The 27551-nt window shown below is 52.6% G+C and overlaps 1 protein-coding gene across 2 annotated transcripts; it reads left to right on the top strand.

The window, feature by feature from the left end:
* The first annotated feature begins 241 nt into the window (after positions 1-241).
* LOC144721469 (metal transporter CNNM2-like) lies at positions 242-27360 on the top strand. Of its 2 annotated transcripts, XM_078599094.1 has the most exons (11): positions 242-1751; positions 9613-9756; positions 10138-10275; positions 10876-11045; positions 12486-12585; positions 17158-17220; positions 18335-18495; positions 18623-18788; positions 21750-21821; positions 23633-23806; positions 24717-27360. In XM_078599094.1, exons 1-11 carry the CDS (start codon positions 272-274, stop codon positions 24776-24778), a joined length of 2730 nt encoding a protein of 909 aa, XP_078455220.1. In that variant the 5' UTR covers positions 242-271; the 3' UTR covers positions 24779-27360. The 2 variants fall into 2 exon arrangements, with proteins under 2 accessions (XP_078455220.1, XP_078455221.1); XM_078599095.1 differs by lacking the exon at positions 17158-17220 and having other exon boundaries at positions 243-1751.
* Positions 27361-27551: the final 191 nt, after the last annotated feature.

Here is a 27551-nt window from a genome sequence, read left to right as displayed (position 1 = left end):
AGCTGGGATTGGGCCGCGTGCTGAGAGCGGCGAGGTGGACACAGGCGCAGCTCGGAGGCCTCCATTGGCCGAGGCTGAGCGGGTGGGCGCGGCCTCGCGGCGTGGGTGGGGGCGGCAGTGTGGGTGTGTCCGCGCTCTCCCATTGGCCGAGGCGGCGCGGAGTGTGTGCGCTGGCGGTGTTGTGGGCGAGGCCTCGTCGCCCATTGGCTGAGCGGGACGCGAGAACCCGGCGCGCGCGGCCGCCTTCGCGCACAGCGGCGGCGAGCGGAACATGGCGACGGCGCGGCCCGCGCTGCTCCGACTGCTGCTGCTGCTGCTGCCCCTGCTGCTCCTGCTGTTGCTGCTCCATTGCGCGGCGGGGCTCTCGGAAAGTGCGCAGGCCGGTTCGGGGCCCTGGGCCCTCGGAGACGTAGTGGTGGACGGCAGGCCGCGCTTCGTGGGCGTGCGGCTGGAGGACAAGGGCCAGGGCGCCTATGTGCAGGACGGCATCATCAAGGTGCAGGAGCGGAGCCGCGCGCGGCTGCGTCTCTTCGTCTACCGCAACGGCAGCGGCGACGGCGACGGGGGAGGCGGCGGTGGGGAGCCGTGGCCGCCGCCCGCAGAATGGCTGGCCTTCGCCGACGCCGAGCAGGTGCAGCAAGGCCCGGGGCCCGAGGCATGTCCTCGCAGCTCGGACATCACGTACGTGGGCTATCTCGCGCGCAACGAGTACTCGGTGGTGGTCGAGGTGGACGTGAAATCTCTGCGCAAGAGCGAGACGGAGCGATTGTTCTACCTTTGCACGAAGGGCATCGCCGGCCCCGCGGGGCTGGAGACGGGAGACAACTGGGTGGCGCACATGGGAAACGACAGTCGCATCGCCATGGTGGAGGAGAGGACGTCCATGCTGCCGCGCTGGCTGCAGATCCTGTTCATCGGCGTGCTGCTCTGCCTGTCGGGGATGTTCAGCGGCCTCAACCTGGGCCTCATGGCGCTCGATCCGATGGAGCTGCGCATCGTGCAGAACTGCGGCACGGCCAAGGAGAAGGCTTACGCCAAGAAGATCGAGCCCATCCGCCGACAGGGAAACTACCTGCTCTGCTCGCTGCTCCTGGGCAACGTGCTGGTGAACACGACGCTCACCATCCTCCTGGACGACCTCATCGGCTCCGGGGTGGTGGCCGTCATCGCGTCCACCGTGGGCATCGTCATCTTCGGCGAGATCGTGCCGCAGGCGCTCTGCTCCCGCCACGGCCTGGCCGTGGGCGCCAACACCATCGTGCTCACCAAGCTCTTCATGATCCTCACCTTCCCCGCGTCCTTCCCCATCAGCAAGCTGCTGGACGTGGTGCTGGGCCAGGAGATAGGCACCGTCTACAACCGCGAGAAGCTCCTGGAGATGCTGAGAGTCACGGACCCCTACAACGACCTGGTGAAGGAGGAGCTGAACATCATCCAGGGCGCCCTGGAGTTGCGCGTCAAGACTGTGGAGGACGTGATGACGCCGCTCAAAGACTGCTTCATGCTGAGCGCCGACGCCGTGCTCGACTTCGGCACCATGTCCGAGATCATGCAGAGCGGCTACACGCGCATCCCCGTGTACGAGGACGAGCTGAGCAACGTGGTGGACCTGCTCTTCGTCAAGGACCTCGCCTTCGTCGACCCCGACGACTGCACCCCGCTCAAGACCATCACCAAGTTCTACAACCACCCGCTGCATTTCGTCTTCAACGACACCAAGCTGGACGCCATGCTGGAGGAGTTCAAGAAAGGTGAGGTCACCACCACCACCACCCCCCGCCTCCTCCTCCCCCTGGTCTGCATTGTGTTGTCTCCAACCTCCCCACCTAGGCAGGCATGGCTTAATTTTTAACCGGGTCTGTCCAGATCGGCGACAAAAATATTTCCCCACCACCGGCATACCACATCCAGTATACATGTCGCCATGCGTCGCCATGCGCAGTGGCGCTTAGCAAGGTGCTTTCAGTCTATTGAAGATTAAAGACGTCATGGCGAGAGCTGTTGATGTCACTTTTTTCACCATCGTCTATTGGCGACTGCAAAAAAAATCGGTGAGAATTAATCCCCTTGCCCTTAGGTGCCTGGGGTGGGCTTTCTCCCCCCCCTCTTCCCCACCGCCTTCCTCCCGTGAGCCTGGACCCCTCATGTTTTTGAACCCCCCCCTGTGTTAATGTCCCCCCACCACCCCCGGTCTGTGTGTGAGTGCCCCCCGCCGCACTCGGGGCCTATTTCACCACAACCCACCGCAGTGCGTTTAGCAACATCTCTGAAGACGCGGAGAAGACGTGGGGGTTCCACGCCCCCCCCCCCCTTGTGTGTGCGCTCACTCGCAGTGCTGGGTATGGATGAGTACCAGGTGTGGCTGTGGGTACAGGTGTGGCTGTGGGTACAGGTGTGGCTGTGGGTACAGGTGTAGTCACAGGCACGGCCGTGTCGAAGTTTTACTGAAGTGGACGCCAGCTGTTGCCCTGCAAGGCGGCTCTCTCGTTAAAATTGTATCGAAGGAGCGTTAATGAATGACGTCGTTGAATAGAGCAAACATTGCATTGTATTAATGGAGCGGACTGTTAACGCACACGGGAGTCTTAATGAACGGGAGTAGTAACGAAGTGAGTCGGGGGGTGGGTAATAACGGGTTGGATGTGGTCTCTGTGGTGTGGATATGTGGTGGTGGGAGACGGGTGGTCTGTCCGAGGGGTTGTGCCGAGGTCTGCTCGGCCCCTGTGACGGGACTGACCCCCCACCGCGGCGACAACGACGACGACGCTGTTTAGGGGATGACGACGACGACGCTGTGCGGCAGCAACCGCTGCCATGTTGACGGCGTTGATGCGACGCATATTTAAATAATGAATGCCGTGGCTGCTCCCGTATTCGGGACCCGCGATGGGGATTTTACAGCTTGGGCGTGTTTGTGTTTGGTGAATGTTTACCCAGGATATAAAGTTACACCTTACTAATATTGCAACACAATGTTCTGGAAAATTACACGAAAGGGTTGCTCATTAATAACCGTATCGTAATTGCCTCTTAACGATTAGATAGCCATTAAAATTGCGTGTCTGCAATATTTGTGACCTCTCGACCTGTGGGGGGCGTCGTTATTGGGCGCACGTGCCAGCTTGCTTGTTTGTCCCTGTGCTGGCACTGTGCCACCTACTCCCACGGAGCCGGCCCCAAGGGTGGGTTGTTTGAGCCACAGTAGGGGTCAACCAGCAAGCAGATGGTAGCTGCCTTGCACGATCCTCGTCTGGTGAGCCCTCAACACAGCGCTGTGGTGACAGCGGGTGAGGAGGGGAGCGAGATCTTGTTAAAGCGCCGGGAGTGACTCCGGTCCTCATTCTTCATTTGACAGACGTTCTCATTCATCCAGTGTTTGCTGAAAATATGCCACTGACCCCCCCCCCATCACCAACCGTGGGACAAATTATTGAAGCGATGTCATTTCGGTGACCAACGTTTCATAGGACTTGAAATGCTCCTTAATCACTCTGGGTGGCGGCTGGAGATGATGACCGCGCTTACATTGTGCAGTGGGCAAGTGAGCGTCGGGCGAACCTGAGGAATCTGCAGCGGCATGAGCCTCCCGCTGGCGAGCAGCGTGCGGGTGGCTCGGCGTGCGACTTGCTGGGACCCTTCCTGTTGTTGCTCCCGGTTCAGATACCCACTTCCCAGCGATAACAAAATCCCACCGAAAAACGGCCGTGTGAATGCGTGTCAGTGCCTGGGAAGAAAATAGACAAATAATTCGGACAAATCAATTATTTTTAAACAGGAACCTTGATTTTGACAGGTGGTGATATCACTTTGCAATGTTACAAAAACATGCCCCGTCTTGTTGAATGTTTGCCTAAGTGGCATTCCCAAGCTCTGTTAGTCGTTAGTAGTTTCCTCTGTCACGTATTCCTGGGCCATTGTTACCTTGTTCAGCGAAGGTGAGAGAAGAGTCGGGATTCCAGTAATTAATTCAATTTGGTTGTCCCAGAGAAGGTGGTCCAATGGCCCAGAGCAGATATTTCACTTAGCAATAACTACCTGGGTGGAGAAATTTGTTTTTGAAAAATCTACCCTCGTTATGATGGTAATATTTAAATGTGGCAACCATTTTAAAGGTATCACGCTAATTAGCCGTTATTGGCCTCCTAAATAATTCGGTAGCATTAATGTTTATCGACATTTGGTGCTGCCAATTTCTGCACTGGCCCACGGGCTGCAGAACACTAAAGTGAGGACCTTCTGGGTGGGCCTTGTACGCTTGTGGAAATATACTGACCCTTGTGTACATGCACAAGGTTGGCAGAAAGGTTTTAAATCAAAAATTAATTGATCGATTAGTCATGTATTTGGATCTGCAAAACATTTACTGTGAAATTGCTGAATCTGGAGAAAATATTAAATGTATGCACCAGTGAGTCGAAAGAGTAATTTTCCAAATTATTTTCATTAATTATTCATTAAAGATCCTCACTTAATCATGTGCTGTTTTTGTGACAGTGTTCAGTGAAAAGTGGAAATCGGTGTTTCATTAACAGCGTCCTTCTTGACAACGCGCCAATGATGTGTATATATATGGATCATTGTAACAGGTTAGGTATGTAAACCTTATGTAAGAGGCAGGGGAGATGGGGGCTGGACTGCCGTGCGGTGCGAGTCTCCATGTCAGGAGTTCTCCTGACTCAGACTCCTGTGACTAACTCGAGGCCTGGGCTGGGAGACCTCCTCCCTACTTAGTGTGGCGCAGTGGATACACAATAACCGCCTGGGTTTGATTACTGACTCTTTTGACTTACTGTGCGCAGTTCGTATGTTCTCCCCCTGTTCTGCATAGGTTTCCTCTGGTTTCCATCCATGGCTAAAAAAACACGCACACAATGTAACTGGTTGTTGGCTAAAGATTCCAATGCTGAAAATTTTACCTGCAAATCACTCAGTTGGGATTACACACGGCAGCAACATCATCCCCTTTTGCGGAAACTTGGCAGGACCCTCCTGAAAGAGTCTTGAGACCAAGGAAGTCCTCCTTTGGGTAAACAAGTGTAATAATTAATAATAATATTTCCGCAGGCATCCACGGTGCCCATTCGCTCCATTTCACAACTTTTGGAGCGCGGCGTCCACTCTGTGTATCACAGCCATAGAGACGTTTGCTGCCGGTTACTATGTCAATGCGTGTCCTGTTGCCGATGCCCAGACTTTTAAAGGAAGACGCAGCCCAAAGAACCAAACAGCTCGTGTAGTTGCACACCTAGGCATTGCATCAGACAGCCACAGGGGAAGAACTTTTGAAAGTAAATAAAACTGTATTGATATATTAAGGAAAGTAGATGGACCTGGACAGGACACATCGCAAGGCAGGATGGTGGTCTGGATAGGACAGGTGACAGAAGGGCAGACTAAGACTGAATGCAAGAGGAGAATTGTCATGGAGATGGAGCGATGAGATGAGTTTGTATGCAGGAGTGAGATGGATGGTAGCAGCATTGGGGGACTGTGAGGGATGGCAATGGCGTGGGGAATCCTTGATCCAGCAGTGGATATATTGGCTGATGATAATGAATAATTTGCTTCTCCTTGTCAATCCACTGCTGGATGAAGGCCTCTCTGGCTTATCAGTCATGGGGTGGGTTGGTTGATCCTACTTCCACGCTGGCCAGTGCTGTTGGTAAATGGACACTAGTTATGCCCACCTCTGGTAATTTCACTGAACCGTCATTTTTGTATGATGTCAGTACAGTCGACTTTTTCTTATCGTTAAGCTTGTTTACACAGGATAACCTCACGGAGTCTCAAGTCTCATTCGGGAGGATCCTGCTAAGTTTTTGGTCATGGCGAGACTATTTGTTTTCCAGGAAAGTAATTTGTGGTAGAATATTTTTTTTGCATATTTGGACTATGACACTGGCATACAATGGCTTACAACTCTTCGAATTATATTACGGGATCTTTAATGTTCACTGAAGCAGACAGCAGGTAGTATTTGTATGGTTAATAAACTCGCAGCATTAACTGGTGTGGCCTGACGGGATTCATACCGCAAACCTTCGCAACAAGTGGCGGACACTTTACCACTGGGTGACGTCGCCGCCCCTGATTTGGATCGTTTGTGCTGTGCGGTGGCGTACACGGGTTGAACCCGTGACCGTGGTTGCCTTTTGAGCGAGGCATTGAACGCCGCAGGTTCCAGATGTGCCCCGATAGGGTAGGCCGGCCGAACTGTGTGGCGGGAATTGCAACACGCGCGTGGGACGACGGCGTGTTTTGTTTTCCCAAGCTCGAGGCTTTTCCCGAGGTAACCTTGCTTTGGACCGGGTGCCAGGGCCACAGTATCACAGAGCCGACTTAAGTCAAAGAATGCCAAAAATGCAAGCGAGACTAAAACAGTCTGGGAAGGAAATGTCATAAGGAAGCCGTGTCTGCGTTGTTTATTGTGGTAAATTTAAACGTAATGAACCACATTTAGCTTCGCTACCCATGGGACGAGCAGGAAATGATGGTGGAGCTGTTAATGCGTGTGGCGCGGGCTTGTTGCTCTATTCGGCTGATATTCCTGCCCAAGCAATTATTAGCAGAGCCGCTTGTTTTCTCGTCGGTGGTGAGCGGAGATGGTGCCTTGGCCACTTTCCCTGTGCCGAGGAGCAACTCCATCCCATCCAATTAGATGTCGAGAGGGATTAGGTTGTTCTCCTGGCACCTGCAAAGTGTCCGGGTTTGGGCTCTTTAGGGAAGGTAAAAGCCAGCGGGACTGATACGAGCGGCATCTTCGTTAGCATTTGACTCGTAAGCAAGTCATTCCAGTGCTGGCCTGTGCAGTCATTCAGGGCTCCCGATTCCTTATTTCTTTCTCAAAGTAAGAACTTTGCACTGCTCGCATCACTTCTGGGCCCATTTGGCTCTTGTGCTACCATTTTGTAGAGCTGGGAGAGCTGCCTGCTGCCACCGGGAGCGTGGCGCTTGTTGAGTGGCAGGGTGGTCACACAATGTGGGAGGCACAGCTGCTCGCCTCTATTAAATTTAACCTCGATCGTCGCCCCATTCGTCTCTACAGTCCTGTGATGATGCCCTCCCCGCGGGGCCCACGCGTGGCACCTGCGTTAGTCACGCGGACATTGATGTGTGCTGCTGGGCCGCTCTATGATTTACCCCCCCCCCACCTCCTTAGCACATTCTGTTCAGGTACCTTGCTGCTGAACTTTGACCTGGGTGCTTAAAATAACATTGTGGGCATGCGGTGCCTGGTGGTCTACCAGGGCCGCTTCATGACCGGTGGTACATTTTGAGAGAGAGTCCAAACCCAAAATGTTCTCTAGAATTGTCAATGAAAACATGGCTCCCTGACGGTGCACGCTGCCACCACCACCGAGGTGGGTAGGAAATGTTGTCATGTTTGCGTTCGCGGTTGGTCGTGGCTGCGGCACAGTATCACGCCGCTGCAAGCGTGCTGCCAAGTGCCTCGCGGTGTGTACATAAAATAAAACCTTCAAATACGCCTCGGGAACCTTGGCAGACTCCCCACTGTACAGTGTTAAAATGCTTTCTAACGTGACAAGCCAGGGCACGCAGTCAATATAAAAAATACAACAGGCACTGTGCGGTGAGGTGAGAGCAGTGTGTTATTGAAGTGCCGGGTGGTAAAGAGTGCGTTCTCATGAGTCCCAAGTCCGTGCTGCTGTCATGCAGAACTCGTAACGGGACAGTTTAAGAGGCGTTAAACATCGCCGACCTGACCCGTGAATTAGTGGGGAGGGAGGGTGTTTTGTTTATTTACATAGTTGTTTATTTTCATTCGGCTCTGTTACAAAAGTGAAATCTGCACAGAGCTGTGGTCAGCGCCAGTGCGGGGCCTCGCGGTGATGAGGAGGGGAGCTCGAGCGCGCCCGCTCACCCTCAGGTGCGTGTCGCATGTTTGAGGCCGGATAAGATCGCTGTGTAAGCACCGCTTAATCTACGCTCGCAGCCCACAAGCGCAGCCACTGTTTAGCATAACTCGCTTGCAGGCCGCTCCGCAGTTACAGTGGCGGCACGGGGAGGTGGGGAGGGAAGCGGTGGGAAGAAAAAGTGAGATACGTATCATGTTCAGCTTCTCTTCCACCCGACGTGCCATTCTCTGTGTTGCGTCGTTGCTGTGTAAATTTGTTTTCCCCTTTTGCATGTGCTTAACCGGAACCTGCTGCTTAACCGGAACCTTGCGCTACCTTTGTTCAGGGACGAGATGGCGCTGCTGGCGGTGTTTGTTTGCGCACAGTGCAACTAGTCAGTGCCAACCCCTAGGTCTTGAGGGACGTCACCCCACGAATGCCACCACTAGCAGCAGCAGCGCAGCAGCAGCATGATCAGCGCTGTCCCTTGTGTCACGTCTCAGGACACACCTCGTGGGACCCAATTAAGTGGCGTTTTGTTGCTTGGCAACACCCAACTCCGTTAGGTGCCACATCCGGCCAGTGCCGTACGCACGTATGTTGAACTTTTTTCGCACCATACCTAGCCAATCATGCTCATCGGAGGTGGGGAGGAAGGGTAACAGACCAAACACAAAAAACAGTTCTAATTAAATGAGTTTTCAATCTAGAAGCACATCACTCAAGCAGCTAACTAATATGCCGATGGTTATTACACCAATTCAGATTTTTTATATAATTAATCACATGAGGTTGGCTGTCACCACTGCTTGCCAGCTGCAAAACATGATTCCCGCATGGGGATTATTTGTTTTGACCTCGCACAATTGTGACAGATGACCGACCTTTATAAATTTGTGGCCCAGATGACTCTCTTTTTCCGTGAAGGGTCTTTTTCCACATCAGCTGGCAGCTTGGGGTAGGCCCAGGCAAATGCGCCCCACAGATACGGCTCTTTAATGACCTCCCATTAAAGCTGGAAAGGCTGCGGTGGCGCCCAGGCCGCGCAGCTGCGGTTGTGGTGAGCGCGTGGGAGCTTCGCGCTGCCCGTTATAACAGCCGCCGCCGCTGTTGTGCTCTTACTCACTGTCTGGGGCTTAGAGACGCACTCGTGATTACTTCTTGCGGTCCGGCATCTTCTTATCATCATTCTCATATATTTGGTTGGGCCAGAGGTGGACGGAGCAAATTTTTCTCTTGCATTTAGCGCCAACCTCCTTAACTTGCTGGGGTTAATCCGTAAACGGGTTATTGGGGGGGAGGGGTTGAGGGGTGGGATCCGGCTGCGCACCCTCGGGAGAGAGGGGCGATGTGAACTTACTTGTGCACCCAACGAGAATGGGGTTGGAGTTTTCCACTCTGCACTGAGCCCCCCCCCCCCGCACGCTCATTAGCACGCCTGATATTCGGAAAATCTTGCAGGGGATGGAAAAAGTGGCCATGGTATGCAGCGGTTAGAACGGTGGCACGTACGGCTCACCCCGGGAACTTTCTTTGGATGGAGTGGGGTGGGGAGACGCGTAGCATCTGCTTGGTTTGATCTTGGCCATGTTGTGCGATGTTACCTGTGATGAGCTTTACTTGGGTCCAAATCCCCCCCCTCCCCGGTTGATTACCTGGCTATGTCGATCCTTCCTTACATTTGCCATCATAAACTGACTTACTTTCTCCTCACTTTTGCTGCCATGTACACGCAAAAAACACGTTCCGTTTTCAGGCAAGTCTCACCTGGCCATCGTCCAACGAGTGAATAATGAGGGGGAAGGCGACCCCTTCTACGAGGTGCTGGGCATTGTTACCTTGGAGGACGTTATCGAGGAGATCATCAAATCCGAAATCCTGGATGAAACCGACATGTACAGTGAGTCGCAGCACCTGCTGGAATCACCCTGCCTCCCCTCCTGCCTCCCTCCCTCCCCTCCTCCCTTCCTCCCTGCCCCTCCCTACTTCTGCTGCCCCCCACAACACTGATCACCATCGCCCTGACCATACAAGTATTGCTTTTAACATCCACAAAACATTCTCAAGTAATTAAGTTGTGCGCATCCAACATTGTTATCCATTACGTAACCAAAACAATTCACCAAATAAAAATAGACTAGACATGAATGACTTGCTGGTCGAAAAATAGGCGGGTACCAGAAAAAGCATAACACAGAGGCGCTAGGCCACAAGAAACCAGTTTAACTCGAAATAATGTTCACCTCCACCCTGCCGCTCCACCCTTTGCTGTGCCCTGCAGCTGACAACAAGTCCAAGAAGAAGGTTCTGCACAGAGAGCGCAAACAGGACTACTCTGCGTTCAAACCGTCGGAAAGCCAAACGAAGATTAAGATTTCTCCTCAGCTGCTGCTCGCCACTCACCGCTTCCTTGCTGCAGGTGCGTCAGGGCCTGGACGGGGGGGCCGATGAGGCCACTTGGGATCTTCGCTTCGCCGATTAAAGATTTAATCTAATGCGGAGTGGCGCAAATTATCTGTGAACTTGTTTTTTTCTACTTATGTTGCAGCTACCGCACACCTAGGCTGCGTGTCCAAGGCTGTCCATTGATAGCAGTTCATAGCGTCGTTGGGGAGGAGATTTTCAAGTGACTTTTAGGCGTGGTGCATGGAGACCATTTTGTTGTTGCTGCCACCCTTTTGGTACAAATTACTGCAATGACATCGCTAGGGTGGTGTCCCCGAAATTCGCTTTAAATTGGGATTCTTTTCTTTCAAAACTGAAGGTTCAGCCTCGTTGCCAGCTAGGACCCTCAGCCTGGGATCTTGTCTACAAGATAAGAACATTTAGTGGCTAAAAAACAACATTGCAGTTTGTTAACAACAAATGGTATTCTAATCCGAAACTGTTTAGAATGGGTAAACGGCTTCGATAGTGAAGGCCACGAATGCATAGGTCATTGGGTACTGGCCCCGTCGCCGCCACTACCCCAGCCTCCATGTTGACCCCATCCTCTCTGCCATCCGTCCGTCTGCCCCAGAGCTTGAGCCTTTCAAGCCGGCGCAGGTATCGGAGAAAATCCTCCTGCGGCTTCTCAAGCATCCGAACGTGTTTCAGGAGATCAAGTTTGACGAGAAGAACCGCAAGGCTCCAGAACACTACCTCTATCAGCACAACAAGCCAGTCGACTACTTCATTCTGGTGCTGCAGGTACTGCCCCTCGTCACTTCCTCAAACCTAGGAGCCGGAGACTCCTCCCTGCCCCCCCCCCCACCTCGGGTAATGAAACCAGTGGTGTACTGTAGGGTGCTGTGTCTGGTGGAGTGAAAGCTGCTGTTGCCCATTTCCTGACATTAATGGAAAGAATTGCAGCTGTGTCATTGGTAATGATTGAAAAACGTCCATGTTAAAGGCAGGAATGAGCAGAAGGCTTTGTTATCGGGCGTTAATGTCAGGAGTTTGGCATGAGGTCATGTTAGTGGAGTGTGGGCTAGGAAGCCTAATCTTTGAGCATTATACTTCGAAAGCCTTTGAAACGCTACCTAAGCCGGCCATACAGAGAGAATGCGCCCACAATGGAGCGTGGCGGGGCCTGACGTTACTGAAAATCGCTTGTCAAATTTGGAATTTTGTGCAATTGAGGGCCCCGTTGCAGTGGCGCCAACCTCCAATGCAGACTTTGACGCGCGCGTGTGCGCCGCTGTCTTGGTGCATCCTGCTGCGCACGTGACTTTCCTGCTCGTTACAGCTGACCTCCGATGGTGATTTCCCACGTTACACATTCTGTGGTGCTGGCTGACATGCGCAGAGCCTCAATGTGCAGCATTGTTTTCTGATAGAGGTTCCATTTTACTTGACACAGACGGATCGACACCATCAGATTAGCACGTCCAGCAGCACAATTTGTCAACGCAAAAATGAAGATATTTAACTCGAGACATTCGTTAGTGACTTGGCAGACGAACTGTAGTGGTTCGTAACTTAACATCTTCTTGGAGTTTAAAGAATCTCCACTGTTAATAACATTTTTGCTTTTCAAGTTTAAGTTAAGTTTGTCTCACCTGGTGAGAACTCAAGAGACCAGGATGGCCTCATTTGCAGAAATGACAAATGCAACGGCATAAAACAAGTACTAAGATTAAGCAAATCATAATTATAACAAAAACAACTTTCAGAGAAGCAATCGAAAAACGGTGCACACGCATGAATCAATAATAAATTAAATGAATTTCCTGTTTCAAGAAAGTTTGCTTGGAGGAATTTCTTTTAAAAAGCATGTAAAGTAAGTTTCAGAAACCATTAGCTTCAATTTCAGGCAATTATTGCACAGGTATTTAGCAAACGGATATATGTGGTGAACTTTTGAGTGTGTGTGTAAGGGCGCGTGTGTCTCTGGACAAAGTAAGCGGTAGGGTAGCAGTTAGCGCGCTGCGCTATCAACTCGGAGATCTGAGTTAGATTCGTGCTCAAATGAGTACTTGGTGCCATGTGTAAACATCGCTACTGAGGAGACAAAGGCGACGGGGTGTGGTGCTGGCCACCGACCCCCTCGTGTCCCGTGCCGGCCTTCATCGGTGCTCGCTTACAGCACTTGCCCCAACAGTCTGTTAAGGCTATATGGGGGATCTTTGTCTTTGTCTCTCAACAAAGGGCAAAGTGGAGGTGGAGGTCGGCAAGGAAGGAATGAAGTTCGAGAGCGGGGCCTTCTCATATTTTGGGATCCCCATCCTCACCTCATCTCCGCCTACAGGTACGTGCCCCCCCCCCCTGGCTGCAGCGCTCGCTCACCATGACACAGAAGCAGGAGGGGTCTGCAGATCTTCACTCATGAGGGCGGCCGCCCACACCCCCGCGACGCAGCAGGGCGTGCACGGCACCTCCATCGGTTACTCACAGATGGAGGTGCCGCTGTGGAGGAAGCGTAATGCTGTGGCCCTTAAGCGTTAAGCTGCCATCATCTTTGATAAGAACAACAAAAAAACGAGTTCTAACAGATTCATTCATCGTCTTCTTCGTGTGTGGCGGGGAAGAAGAATGCATGAAAAAAGGCACATTAGGTAGACTGATGGCAGCTTAATGCTTACAGGCCAGAGCTTCACATGTCTTGCTCTGTGGCTCACGAGTTGAGATGCCACTGAACGCATCCATTGATATGTTGGTAATAGTCTTGCTTAGCTATGTCAAACTTGGATATGAACGGTATGATGTGAAAGTAATTTGAGATGGTGTTTAAGTGCCCTCGTCCGTAGAATAGCAGTGCGAGGATGTAGACCAGAACAACGGTCCTTTGGTTTAGCCATCGGCTATTAAAGGTGACAAGCGGAGTTAACTCTCTGTTGGCCCTGGGTTTGGCTTTTTGCCGTTTTGGGCATTCAGCAGACAACACTCACTCGTGTCGGAGACATCAACTGAACACGTGTGTTCAGGGCTCCTGTACTAGCAGGCGGCTGGCTGCCTGTGTGGGGCTGTCGCCAACTTGCCTTGCCTTGCTTCGTGCCTCATTAATTCTCCTCCTGCGCTACCTCCTTGTCTGCCTGCACTCTGTAGCGGCGCCCCCGGGGCGGTCACTGCAGTCTGGTGACCCCGACGCCATTTCATTCCCACTGCCACCGTTTGGAAAGTGCCGGCCCGTGCACCGCGCGGCGTACACACGCGCGCGTGGGTGAGGCTGGGCAGCGTGCACGCTGTACTCTGTACGCCTCGCGCCAGCCCTTGGCCGGCGCATACGTACGCGGTGCACGATTGCGCTCTCTCCACACGGTCCAGCCTTATTCACGGGCCGGTGATTTGTCGCACTTTTGTTTTTTGTGTGTTCTTTCCATTATGATGTTTTTAAAGTATAATGGTCACCATAACCACCGGCTCTCGGAGAAGCTGGGTGGGCTCTGCTGATACCAATGGCCTAAAAACCAAACTTTTATTTGATTCCCTACACTGAGACATGGGCATTGATTGTCCTCTACCGAGCGTGTTATTGTCCGCTTGAGCGATCATATTTTTCGTATGGCGTTTGGTGCAGATCCGTCCATCGTGACTCGTTAGCCGACACGGCAGCCAACGTACCCCGACGACCTGCTGTCGTTCAGCATGGTGCCCTGAGCTAGGAGCCACCGCAAGGCCTCCCCACACAATGCACAATATTTTATTTGCACAATATCAGATCCAAAACTATGATTACACTGCATTCGGCCCAAATAAAACAATGATTGTCTAAAGAGTTGAACTTCATGAGGATCCAAGGATAGAAATGTCACTGTAGGAAGTGTGCTTTCTTGTGTCACTAGTTATTTATAGCTGAAAAAAATCTCCGGGAGATTTAACTTTTTAATATCAAACAGCTTTTGGTGGAAACATGCCCAGGTGCGAGGGCCACCGTCAAGGTCATGAGTGCTTTCTGCCGGGACGGAAGTGCTGAACGGAGCTGTGGCTCTGCTGCCTGTGAACAAGCGCTATCCAGACCACGTTAATCAGAGCCACCCAGTTCTGAGCACCTGTTCCATTGGTCGTGCAGTATTCTCTTTCAGAGCTGTTGTTTTAGTTCAGGAAAGCGCGCATGGTTGAAGTCTCAATGTTTAGCCGTCTGTCCTCTGACCGAAGGGACTTTCCTTGGCACTCGGCACAGGCTTAGGTAGTCTCTCTTGTCCGGTCATCCCCTGGTATTTGCCTCTATACCATTTAAAGGGGCGGGTCCGCGGCCAGTCGTTTGTCCAGCCGTGCCAGGTGAGGGTCCTGAGCAGACGAGTCTGGGCTACCACAAGCTCGCAGTCCTACTATTGAAGGCACTTTCATTTGTGGAGATAACTTTACCTTGTGACACACACAAAACAAGTACTGTGCATAACTTGTTGGTGCTGGTAATTGTTGTGGAAATGTCAATGTATTGACGTTTCCACTGCGATAACGGAGTGCCGCGATGTAGCGTTGACTTGTACCGGTGTTCTGCCTAGCGCTGTCTTGTACGAGTCTTCTGCCCATTGCTGTCCATGCCAAACGCTGTGCTCAAAGTCGTCTTGTACCAGTGTTGTGCCCCACGCATCTCTTGCCACCGCTGTGCTTCGTCCTGTCTCGTGTCAGTGTCGTGTTGTTTCCGGCAGACCGTCTGCGCCCCTGTTGTACCAAAATTGTCGTACGTTGCTCATGCCTTTATCCTGCTTACGGTGAGAGCGCGTCGCCACCCCGATGCGTGTGTCTGGCCGACAGGTTTAGAGATGCTGAGGTTGAGGAAATGGTCATCGGGGACCTTCTGGTGTACGTATGCCACTGATGTTGCATTGCTCACAACTGGTTTCACTAAAAGAAGGAGTTGCCGTTTAAAAAGTTTGTCCTCACCCCCAGAACTGCATTAATACTCACCGTTTGTATAACCTTTGAGAGGCTTGCCTCGCGCTGGTGATGCCGACCCTTGTGCCCGGGTGCTGGCGCGGGGCGCCTGTGCCGCGTGAGGCTGCCCGCACGGCGCCTGTGCCGCGTGAGGCTGCCCGCACGTTCTACCGCCGCCCGTTTGTAGAACGAGGATCCCCGTTCATGCCGCTCGAGCTCGCGGCGCTTTCTGCCGAATTGAAACTAGTGGTGGGGGCTGGGCGCTCGCGAGTGCGGCCCCAGGCTGCGGATGCGCTGCCTGGCGTCGCGGCATGAGGAGTCGCCAGCCTACAGCACCGGGCGGCCCCTGAGCTTTGGCCGTGCGTGTCCCTTGGGCTGGCCGGTGTGCAATGCATGACCGGACTGACTCACTCGAGGATTACATAATGTTGAGCCCACGCGTTTGCATGCGATCACCGGCGTGCGTTCCTTGTGATTAAACCGTGTGCATTAACTGTGCCGTTGCCGCATTGGGAATTTTGCACCACAAAGGGAAGCTGTCTGCTAAGTATGAGCAGCTTTTAAACAGCTGCACGCAGCGTCCAGCGTCCATCGGGGATTGACGCTGCACTGGCAGTCACACCCTCGCAGCAAGAGGGCAGCAGCGGTGTCGCGTCTGTTCTTTCGCCCCGCTGGGCGAGGTGCAGCCCGGCCAGCACGGTTTCCCAGTGTGCCCGTGGGCTTCTTGTCGCCCCGGTGATGGTGCAGCCTCGCCCGAGTGCAACCCCTCCAGCGGAGCTGGAGCCGCATCCACCCAGAGGGAGGAAGGGTGTCAGGCGGACGGTTGCGTGGAGCACGCTTTGAGTGTCGCTGGGCCTGGAAGCCGTGCTCTCGGTTAGGTTGCAGCACCACCACGGTGGAGCCTATTGGGGGGTGTCCCTAACGTGGCGGTGGCCACAGAGCATCATGGTAAAGGAGGGGAGAGCAAGGTGCCGACGGATAACGCGTGGCTTGTGGTCGAGATGGCTTTTTGCAGAGCAGCCTTTGGGTCTGAGAGACCCAGTCAAGTCCGTTGGTGTGCCTTGTTTAACCGAGAGGTGAAACTCATCGAAACTTGTGAAACATCTTGGCCTCTTTTGCAAGGGTGACCTGGATTACATCAAGACATAATATACAATTTATTTAAATTTAACAAATTTAGACTTCATTTCGAATAATATAATAAAATGTAAATAAGGCTTGAATAAACAACGTGCATTGCAATACAAAAAATCCAATATATAACAATATTTATAATATGTACACGTGGGTATTTCTTTTAGTACAAATCGTAGTAGGAGAACGAGTGTGGCGGGGTTTGACGTGAGGGCCACTGCAGCACCAAGGTGGTGGTGGTGATGACGGGGACCGGCTTTTCTGCCGTTGTGCAGCTTGGATAAGGAATGAAAAGCCCCAAAGCCACATTACAGGTCCGCATGCGGTAAGAGTCTGTTAAACCCGGAAGTGAGCTTTTAACACAATAAGATGATCGCCGTTCATTGAGACGCACGTTCCCCCATGCTTCCACTTCACCAAGGCTGTGCGCTGGGTTCGCGAGTCCTACGCCTGCACCTGCCGTCTACCGCTGACGCGTCGCCGCATTGTGAGAGCCTTCAGTGCGATCACTGTGCCCTCTTTCTGCTGGGCGCTCACGGACACCATTAATATGAGCAGCTAACACTGGTCCCGTGCTGCCGGTCCGTCAGAGCCAAAGCTGGCGCTGAAAACACCTCGTGCCAACAATGGTGTCGTGATGGAGATCTCTGGTGTCCGGTAATGGAGCCGTTTGTCCTTGGCTCTCACGGCTGCTTGTGCTGGGACTGGCGCTGCGGTTGAGTCTGTGCCTATGCGATGCGGAAGGTGTGGCTGTAATGATCCTGTGTACCCTGCATCTTTTCCCCCTCTTCCCCGGAATCCCGGAACTCCCTTCACCCCCCCCCCCCCGCTCCTCCAATCCTGGTCCACGTCACGGCCACCCTCATAGTGCCCTACTCGCTCTCCCGAACCCTGGTCCTCAGCCGGGCCGAGTCGCTTGCCGGCTCCCCAGGTAATGCGACGCGCACCTCGTGTACCCCACACACCCCCCTCTACCCACGTGCCCCCCTGTGCCCCCCCCACACCCAGCGCCGCTTGCAGCTGCATGTCCCCATCCATTGGGTTCCCATTCGTACCTGAGGTCCACACGCCTGCATTGTTCCATGAGCTCCGTGCTGTTATTAACCAGTCTCTCTCGACGACGCGACCTTCTCTGCTGCTTTTCTACCCCCCCCTCCCAAAACCTCCCGAGCACATAGCTCACCGTGCGCCGAGTTTGTCACAACGCAGGCGAGGGGCACGCGGGCCGCGGTACGCAGGCCGCGTCTCGATTAGGGCGCCCGTGGCGGCGCGTCGCGTCGAGAGGGTCGCGTTGTGGCGCGTTTCCGTTGCGCTTGCATGCGTGTTCATCCCACCCACGGTGTGTCGGCGCATCGTACTTGCGTTGCGCAAATTCAAGTGGGTGTGTTTTTAATACATTTCTTTTGCTGGCTGTTTGTGCTTTGCATTTTGTGTTCTGTGTCTCTCTGGCTGCGAAGTAGTGGAACAATGTGGAGGTCAGTACCCGGAAATTTAACGTCCCTTTCCCCCACCCCGCTGACCTGTTATGCAGTCACCAACGCCTGCATGGCTGCCAGTGCCCCCCACCCCCCCCCTCCACAAGTGTCTCCTCTGTCCATGCCACCCTGTCCGCTGTACAAACCCGCACGCTGTCGATCCGTCGAATTTTTTTTTTAGCGGTGCTCGTCCAAGGGTCCCCAGGCTGAGCCGTCGGGGCCACTGGTCTGAGCAGTTGCTCACAGCGCATATTGGATGGGTGCACTGCTGGATGATTGAAGTCCAAGGCGGTCGGGGGTTGTGCACTGCTAGCCAGGAGTCGTGCCTTCTTGACTCCTGCACCTGTGAATTGCCTTCCTCTAATGGCGCCAATTACCCCTGTAAAAATACTTTCATGATTGATGGCTTCCTCTCAGTTCTCAGTAGTAGAACTGGCAATCCCGACCCGTACGCAGGGAACACAGCTCGTTGTGCCAGTGCCCGCCCCACAGTTAACCCCCTTCACTCGGCCACACGCCGGCAGAAAACTCCATTATTATCGTTTTTGTCGCAATGCGTTTTCTCGGCAGTGAATCCATCACCATCGCACAGCTTGGCCCTGAACCGCTCGGACTCCCTGAACCGCACGGAGCCGACGGGCGGCAGCAACAACCAACTCAACATCCCGCTGCTGCAGCCCTACGTGCCCGACTATTGTGTGCACGCCGTCACCGACCTGCAGTACGTGAAGGTGAGGCCACTGCGACGCTCGTGCATACGACGGCAATGCTGTTGTTGCCCCGCGGTTGCCGTCCCCCCACCTCATTCACTTGTGTGCCGGGAGGTGACCCGAGTGTGCGTGCGCACGTCACCCGCAGATCACGCGGCAGCAGTACTGGAACGCGATGGCGGCCTCCAAGCTGGACAGCTCTCCCCACTCCCCGGACACGGCGGACGGCAGCCCGCCAACGTCCGCGCGCGAGCTGTCCAACTCTGTGCACAACGAGACGGCCCACCTGCTCAACGAGCACAACTGTGTGGCGCGTAAGTCAGCGCAGGGCTCCTACACCGAGAGCTCAATATAGGAGAGCTGCGCTGCAGAGACTTTCCCTAACGTGGAGAGAGGGGACAGAGGAGGGGGAGAGTGTAACCTTAACGAATCGCAGCGGTAATGATAATTTAAAAAACAAAAACGACACATATTTAAGAGACTTTCCCCCCCCCCCACGCCTGCCACCCACCGACCCAGCACGTGCATGCAGCACTGAGCTAATCGGGAAGTTTTAACGAGCGAAGAACAGCAGGACTGACGATTTCAGCGCCGCTGAGCGGCACGCCGCGGCCCGCTTGCTTTGTCTTTGACTGCTGCCCCGTGTGGTCGTCGTTCCCCTTCTCCGCCTGCTCACCGCCGCCGCCGCCTGGTGATTCGGAAAGGCAGCCGTCGCACACGCGCTCTCTCGTGCCACCGCCAACATCGAAACCATGCATCGCTGCTGATTGTACCGGCTTGTGAGTCTCCTTGCCTGAGCCAAAAAACGTGTTTATACCAAAGATACGCTATTACGGTGACAGAATTTAAATGGGACGTCTATGCAGTAAGTTATATTGGAAAAACATAACACCCGACCGACCTCACGGTTCAAAATTACGTTTCAACCCACGGACGGCACGTGTGTCTGTCCGTACGGGTGCATTTTACGTACCGTAACGTGTAACTCGTACGTGTACACGCACGGCTGTAAAACGTGTGCGGCGTCGAGCTGCCATGTGACTGGCTGCAGGCAACAGAGAGTGTGAAGGGCTGCTTGTTTGTTTGTTGGGAGCAGTAACGAACACAGGCGGTCGGGGCTTGCTCGCCCGAGTGCTCTTTACGGCTTGTCCTCGTTTTTAATTGACTAACATTTTAAGCTGTTGTGTTGGACACAGAGTTGGCATGCCGGAATTGTGAATGTACCCTAACGAGCTTAAGAGAAAAATGAATGTAAGTTGACCTGGGGTGAGCTCGCCGTGTGTGGTTCGGCCCTCCAGTTAAGGCATTGTGCAATTTCATTTTTTTCCGCCAAGTTTGTGAACGTGCTCCGCAAACCGGCTACGTAAGTGAGCATTTGGCGTGGACGTGTCGGTGCGCCAGCCGCTAGTTGCTGCGCGCTGGGAAGAGTAACGGGGGGGGGGAAGGGGGTTGGGTGGTGGTGGCTGTGCGCTCCGCAGGCCGCTCAGGAGCTGTGCTCCGGCCTGCGTCAGCCAGGTTGCCAGGCCGCGTGCCATACGGCACTGCGTGCCAGCGCTGCTAGGGGTTGTGACGATGGGAGGGGGGGCGGGGAGCGGGGGGGGCAGTGTGGCGACGCCGTCCCGGTGACTCGTTTCGCCCAGTAGTTGGAAGTTGCTGATGAGTGCTTAAATCTCAAACGCGGGGCGATGAGAAACAAAGTGTCAGGCGTCGTGGTATTGGACAAAGGCTTCCGAGATGTTTCACACTCACGAGCGTTGTAGTGGAAGGCAGCGTAATACCAGCTGCTCGCGTAGGAATGCAAATTGTCTTAGACGTCCCCCCGAGAAGGACTTTAGCTGAAATTGGCTGCGTAGAAGTAGAGTTTTTTTTTCCATGTTCATTTATTTATTGTTTGTTTGGGGGGAGAGGCAGGGCAGAGTTTAATATAAGCAGTGATTTTTAATGAAGCAATGGTGGGGTGGGTGTGTAAGGCCAGGGGGCGAGGTTTTTCTGTCTGCTAACGTGGGGGGCTTTGCCCCCTTGCTGTGTATTTACCCGACCTACAGTGTGGTAGTTATAAATATTTTTGCGCAAAATCTTGTACCTAATTGTACCTAAGCATAATAACGTTTTATCAGATTACCTGATGTCTGTAAATAGTTAATTCTCGTCAGAAATAGCCACAGAATGGAGCATATGTTCATTTAATGTTATGTATTTAAAGTTTAAACTATTGGGTTGTTTTTCCACGTCTGATGTGAATGCATAAGGGTGACTAGCAGGTTAATGGCACCGCGCGTAGAGTAACGTGTACTAAATCCATTGCTTTGTATATGCTGTAATAAACACGTACCATTTTGGTTAACTGGTGCACCGTGTGTCCCTGTCGCGCGGCCATGCTCGCTCGGGGTGATGGCGCCGCAATGCACCCCGTCCGCTCCATCCTCCTCATCGCTGCCGCCTTCGTCGTCACTGTCGCTGTCCGCGTGGCGTAGAGAGGCGCCGCTCGGTGCGGTGTCGCACCGGCTGCAGTTTTTGTCAGTTTGGCAGTGCCTTTAAATTCGAGGTGTTTATTGGACAGTCACTTTTTTAAAAAACGAGTGAAATAATCCCCAGAAGAAAGTTCATCTCCGAAATTCCTATAAAATAAATGTAATATTTGCTCAACGTAATTTCTAACTTTAACGTCGGGCATGGGGTTTGCGTGCGCGCCGGCCCGCCCGCCCTAAATCAGGTCAGGGTGCAGGTTGGGTAACGCTTGCCCTGACGGCTAAATGTCTAACTCAAACGTGATTTATTGATGAACCTGCACACATGTTGACTACTAACCCCCCCGCATCTTCCCTGCAGTGACGCTTGGCGGCGTCGCTGCACTCGGCACGTGAGTGTCCGGTGCACGGCAGCGTTGTTGAGAGGCATGGGTGTGCAACTCCCATCTCCACTCCACTTCTTACCTTCCCCGATTTGAGATGCAATCGCTGACAGCGTCTAAAGTAGATGTTCCATACTCCCGGTTCTCCTCTCTCCTCACCTCCCCCTCTCATCACCGACCCCTGTCTTCTCGTCTTTCTCCCTTTCCTCACAACGCAACTGCTCACCTGACCCTCACTGCTCACTCACTGCTCGATCCCTTATCCCCTCACTCTCCTTGTTTGCATCTGTCTCCCTCTCCTCACCTGTCCTCGCGTGTGTGTGGCCACCGCCTTGTGAGGATGTGTGTGCGCGCGCGCGTGTGTGTGTGTGCGCGCGTGTGTGTGCGCGTGTGTGTGTGTGTGTGTACATTTCCTGTCTTGCAGAAGGTAAACAGGCCAGCCCCGACGGCCACACTGATGTGTTGATCGCCATTCCTGAAGCGTTCAACAGAAAGGGTACCCATGATGCAGCACTGAACGTGTGCGTGCGTGTGTAATGTGTGTGCATGATTGTGTTTCTAAGTGGGGTTCAGTAGTGCAGTAGTTGGTGCACTGTGCATAGACCTTGCGATTTGTGTTCACTTTCTGCTCGCGGCCAACATCAGTAATGAATCGGCCATGGGTCTTCTGCGGCGTGTGTAAACATCAGCACTGGAGAGACAGACGGCCGGGCGTGGTTCCGGCCGCTCCACCCCCTGAGTGTGCCGTGCCGGCCTTCATCGGTGCTCATTAACAGCACGTGCCCCAAAAGCCTAAAAAGGCTATTTGGGGCATCTGTCTTTGTTTCGAAATGTGTGTGTGAGAGAGAATTACAGCATATATGTAAACTGTAATTACCCTGCTGAAGGAAATTATTAAACGAGTAGCATTGTGTTTCACAGGCGGTTGCGTAAATAGGTGTGCCGTTAATGTCCATTAGGGTTCTGTGCAAATTGCATATACTGGAGCTAAAGCTGCTCGAAGATAATTCATTGAAAAGCAATGGTCTGTTTTCACCAAATAAAAAATAAATAGCATTTAGCCCCATAAGCCCATAGGCCTTTTGGGCCAATGTTTTCCAGCAGAATATTTTTATTCGGGTGCTCTGGCCAAGTTTTTGCTCGCTGAGTTTCATCGGCAGATCATGACTCATTATAATGAGATTTAGAGTTTATGAGACTCATAAGTTGAAACCAGGATAAGTTTACTATTTTAGCAACTGCTGCTGGAAAACGTGGGTTGAAAAGGCCTGTAGGCTGATGCAGAAAGTGTAATTTGGATTTTACTCTGGTGAAGCTGACCACAGTCGATGATTGCATTGCCCCCCCACACACAATCCACCGTGACGGTGCGTAGCAAACTCTGTACAATGCTGATAGCAATGTCCCAGGATGAAGCCTGAAGCCTGGGGATGGGTCCACTGCTTCAATTAAAATAAATTGCTTGGACCTAATTGGAGCCTTGGGCGTCCCACTGGTCCGAAAAGGGTCACGGTGGTGGGATTTTAACTCTCTCGCCTAGTATACAGGAGTGTGTGGGTTCGATCCTGACCCTGACGCCTGCATATTTGGAGTTTGCATGTTCTCCCCGTGGTCATGTGGATTTTTCTCCCGGTCCTACAGTTTTTCCCTCTACATTTAGATTCAACATGGTTTTAGAGTATTTGGCTGCTATAAATTTCCACACGATAAGCCACTTGAGCTCTTCTGAAAAAAATAGCTATATAGCTCAGTGGGCCTTACCTGGTAAAACATTTTTTTAAAATTAGTTTGTTGTTTTAGAGACGCAATGAGTCACAAAAGCTCCACATCGGTTCTAGGCCAAGTAGGCACAGTGACGGACCCCTCTTCACAGTGACCGTTTAAATATAGTTTAAGATTTAAATGGTAAAGTAAAAATCATGAGGAATTCCTCTACCCTCAATCCATTGAAGCCAAGCAGAGGATGAGGGTTCAAGCCAAAGCGCCGTGGGTCAAGGCTCGGTGCTTTAAACCTGTGGTGACGTAAGAATCTAAATGAGAAGTGCCGCGCTTAACGGTGCTGACGGCGCAGAGGCACAGGGAAGCACCGAGGCGGAGACGCCAAACTTGTCACCAACGCAGTTGTGTGGACAACAAGATCTCGGCTGTGTGAGGACCACCATGACCTTGCTCAAGCATTCGTGCCACATCACATCCCTCTGGCAGTGAAGTAGCCATAGCCACAATAGAATACATTTTACTGTGAAGGTGGCAGTGGACGCCACGTGCGGCTTGGCGCAACGCAGAGCGGTGCTGTATGGTCCACAGACGGCGTTGGCAGAGGGGCCGCTGAGAGTGGCGGCGGCGGTGACGGCGGCAGCGGTCGGGATGGTAGTGTGGTGCGGAGTGGAGGCCGGGCCGGGGCAGTGGCGGACACAGAAAAGTCTCCCTTGGACGAGGACGGCCACGAGTCGATGGGGAAGAAGCTGATGCGCCATCTGAGTGAGTCGCCTACGCCCCGGTCTTATTTTCTCCCCTCCCCCCCTCCCGCTTGGCTAAGAGCACGCAAGGAGTTTGCTTCAAATTCTTCGAGGTGTAAAATAGCTCGTGTACAAGACCATCATTTAACGAATTCTATTTTTTTCCTGGTTACCTCCACAATGTGCCAGAGACGTTGAAAAGCGAAATTTCCATTCAGACCTTGAAGAACCTGGAGTGCAGGGTCACATTATGTTCAACAACGACCCCAGAAAAAAACGGCGCAGAACCGCTTCTGCAATCTTTCCAATGGGCTTATTTACCACCAGCTAGGGGGGCACACTTCTTACCTGCAAAAAGAGGCTTTGATGCATGGGGATTTTTTTTTATTATTCGTCCTGAGATCAGCGGTTCCCAATCTGTGCGGTGCTCTGCAAGGCCCTGGCAAGTGTCCATGGAACCGTGAAGGTGCAGTTTTTGTTCACAAGACACCGTATTCTGCATATTGCACGGCTATTTAGAGTTTATTCCCAACTTGTCAAGTGACTGCTGATTGCTGCCATTGTTGAGTGACATCATTCAGTATGCAATTTCTGCGTGGTGATCTGTGGGTCCAGAAATAGAGAACTGCTGCCTTAAAGCATAAATATACAAAAATGTGTCAACCAACTTTGACAGCTTACCAAGTCATTTGGTAAACGGGTTGATAAAAGGACCTCGTCACGTTGCAGAGCCCGCATGGTTAACAGGTGTTTTGATTTAAACTTACCATCTCGGCAGTGCCAACTCAGGTCCGGCAATGGTTATATAGCCCTGACAGAAATAATCGCTTGATATCAGCTGCTGGACATTTCTTGTGGCAGGGCTATATCGTGGCTTTTTAGGTGAGTGGCTCTGAAGGATGTCGCGGTGGCTGTTTCTACGGTGTGTGCAGGTGGCAGGAGGAGTAAGAAGAGCCGCGAGCGGGAGGAGTGGCTCCAATCCGAGGCGTTTTAGGCTGGTCACTTCTACAGAGGCCGCTCCGCTGCATGGGAGTCATCACAGCAGAGGGAGAGAATCTGTATGCAGCGTGAAACTCAGTGGTGCCACCCTCTGATTAAGGGACATTGCGAACAATCACTCGCTTATTGTTAATTGCGGATAATTCTCATTCTGATTGGAAATGGAAAGAACCGACGAGTGCACACGTACAGACGCACACTCTTACACAGTTGCACATTACCACGCACGCAGTCAACCACGTCTAAACTGGTGCCAGTGCAGCTTAAGTGGGTGATGGTGTAGCTCAGTGATTCCCGTATGGTTGCTGTAGCTGGCTCTTGGTAGCTATAATTGTTGGTTGCTATGTGTATCCTGCATTACTGCACAAGATTGACATAACAAGGCTGGCCTACATAATTGTATATGCTTCAGCTCTTGGGGTCAAATTAAAATAAATGAATGTAAAATCATTGGCAGAGTGCATGTGTACAAAACAGAATTCCCTTTAATGCAAGCAGCCACCCGCACGCTCCTAGAGTTGGGAAAACTTGAGAGGACAGAAGAGATAGTGAGGCTTTATCGGCTTTGGTGAACTTGGTGTGTGTGTGTAGCTATACACGCGTATACACAGTAGCACACACAGTGCATTTACTGCTGGTGTACATATAGGATATATTCTTTACCTTAACGTAGTACGTTTGTGTATATAATGCATGTGTGCACATATACACTTAGCGCGTGTATGTGTGGGGAGGTCAAATGACACACACAACGGCAATATTGTGGACGTTCGCCATTTGAAGAATATTTGGTTTTTATCACCGGTGGCCGCAAGGGCTGAGGTGTGGGGGGGCTGTGGCGGGGGGGAAGGATGGACGCGTCGGTGCCGCGCCGCCCTCGGCTTGCCAGATGTTTTGCCTTTTTTAAAAATTATCGCTCCACGCTGTAGAAATCTTCAACCAAAATTATTACATTTGTCACCCGTGTTTTTAAAACGTTTAAGCGGATGCTGTGAGTGAGTTTGTCAGGTTCCCGTTGAACACGCTCGCCTGCGCCGGAGCCGCCACAGCCCAGGCGGCCGTTCGGGAGCGCGGCAGTTTGTGTGCGGCGTGGAGCTCTGCGCGTCTTGAGGATGGTGAACCCTGAAACCCGGTGCCTTGCCTGGACCGGTCTTCACGTTGTTTCCAAGTGGAGCCCAGTGGGCATGCTGGATCACGGCCACGCCTGCCGAGTATCGCTGGGAGCATTCGCTCGTCGTCACCGAGACGGTTAACGGGGATTTGCCACCCCCTGCGAGATCCCTGGGAGTCGGCTGGGGTTGGGGGGGGGGCTCTAGGCACGTGCAGGGCTCCACTTTCTGTGCGTGTTTGTTTTGGGGCTTGGCATTGCCAGCCTCAGGTTTTTGTGCCATGGCAAAGGCAGCTGCTGTGTAATGTTAAACTGGCAGCCTGGGCCGGGCGGTCGAGAGTTGCTACCATGTGCAGCTAAGCACACAAGGCCGGACCGTCATGGTGCTAGACTTTGACATGTCCTTATATCCAGTCCAAACGCCTTAATTGTGTTGACTTTGCAAATCGCAATACACGTGTGTGTGTATATATGTGCACTGTATGTGTACTTATGCATGTGCATGTGTTTTGCATGTACATGTTGCACATGGAATCATTCTCTTGATGGTACATTTCCATTGATCATACGGGCCCTGTGCAGGAGACAGTGCCGCAGATTTATATTCGTAACCCTTATTTAAGGATCAATATTTAAAAACGTTGCGGTCTTATGCAATCTTGTACTTCAGTCTATTTGGGAAATGTGCGCAGTCTTCGGATGTCCGGCTGGTCCGACTGAACGCCGTGTGGGCCGATGCCAGGGACCTGTCTGTGTGATAATCCACCAAGGCCGACCGCAGTCGACTCAGGAACCCCCCTCTCAATCCTCACATCCCTGCTCGCGGACTCGGCCCCACGCCCCATACCAGAGGGCTCCTATGGGAACAGATTGGCGAGTGCGGGTCCGCTCCAGCAATATGATTGTGTGACGCTGCTTCACGGGAGCCCTAAATAGTGTTCTGTCGTGTATAGGAGGCCCTTAAAACGTAACGTGGCATTGTCACAGTTGGGCCGCTGTCTACACACAAGTGTCGTTATGTTGTGGGGTGTCTCAGCGCAACAAGACTGTACAGTGTTATCTTGTGTCTGGAGTGCCATGAAGTATTATGTCATGTGTCCGGGTTCCTAAACACAACACGGTGATGGCAAATACACCACCACCGAGTGATGTGATGACGATTTATTTACACATCTCGTCAAACCACCTGCCGTGTCAACTTTCCGTGGTGATCGTGGGGGGGTTGTTTCATTAGACTTCACCATGATGGCCATTGCGAGTTGAAGTGATGGGGCGCCCAAGACCAGTTCAGATATCACTCGCCACCTGATGTTAGCCATTGGTGGCAATTCAACTCGGGTCACTAGATTCAGTGCAGTGGTGTGAACCAGTGCTGCATTGTGCCACGTGTGGTGTATGGGTCAACGGACGTGATGCCATGCTGTTTTTGTGTCACGCTCATCTCAACGGAATAAAGAGTAACATCTGAAGCACTTGTTCGTTGCTTTGGGGAGAAGTTTTTTGCCGAGCGTGGGCGAGACGGGGAGATGCTGAGTGTTTAAACTTGCACGTTCACAGCCAGTGGCGTCACACGTGAAGCGGTCTTTGCATACACGAATTAAGTTTTTTTGTGTCCCTTGTTCAAATAACTCACGGCTGATGTGGCGCCTGTAAACCTGAG

This window comes from Lampetra planeri, chromosome 12 (assembly GCF_965212315.1).
Source record: "Lampetra planeri chromosome 12, kcLamPlan1.2.h2, whole genome shotgun sequence".
Taxonomy (NCBI): domain Eukaryota; kingdom Metazoa; phylum Chordata; class Hyperoartia; order Petromyzontiformes; family Petromyzontidae; genus Lampetra; species Lampetra planeri.
The sequence above is the reverse complement of the archived record's forward strand: the minus strand, read 5'-3'. Positions and strand labels throughout refer to the sequence as shown.

Bases quoted from the DNA above. Each gene is read 5' to 3' on its own strand.
- LOC144721469 (XM_078599094.1), top strand. From the start codon at position 272: ATGGCGACGGCGCGGCCCGCGCTGCTCCGACTGCTGCTGCTGCTGCTG. The intron at 1,752-9,612 runs GTGAGGTCACCA...TTCCGTTTTCAG, and splicing joins GCTGGAGGAGTTCAAGAAAG to GCAAGTCTCACCTGGCCATC. The intron at 12,586-17,157 runs GTACGTGCCCCC...CCACCCTCATAG, and splicing joins CACCTCATCTCCGCCTACAG to TGCCCTACTCGCTCTCCCGA.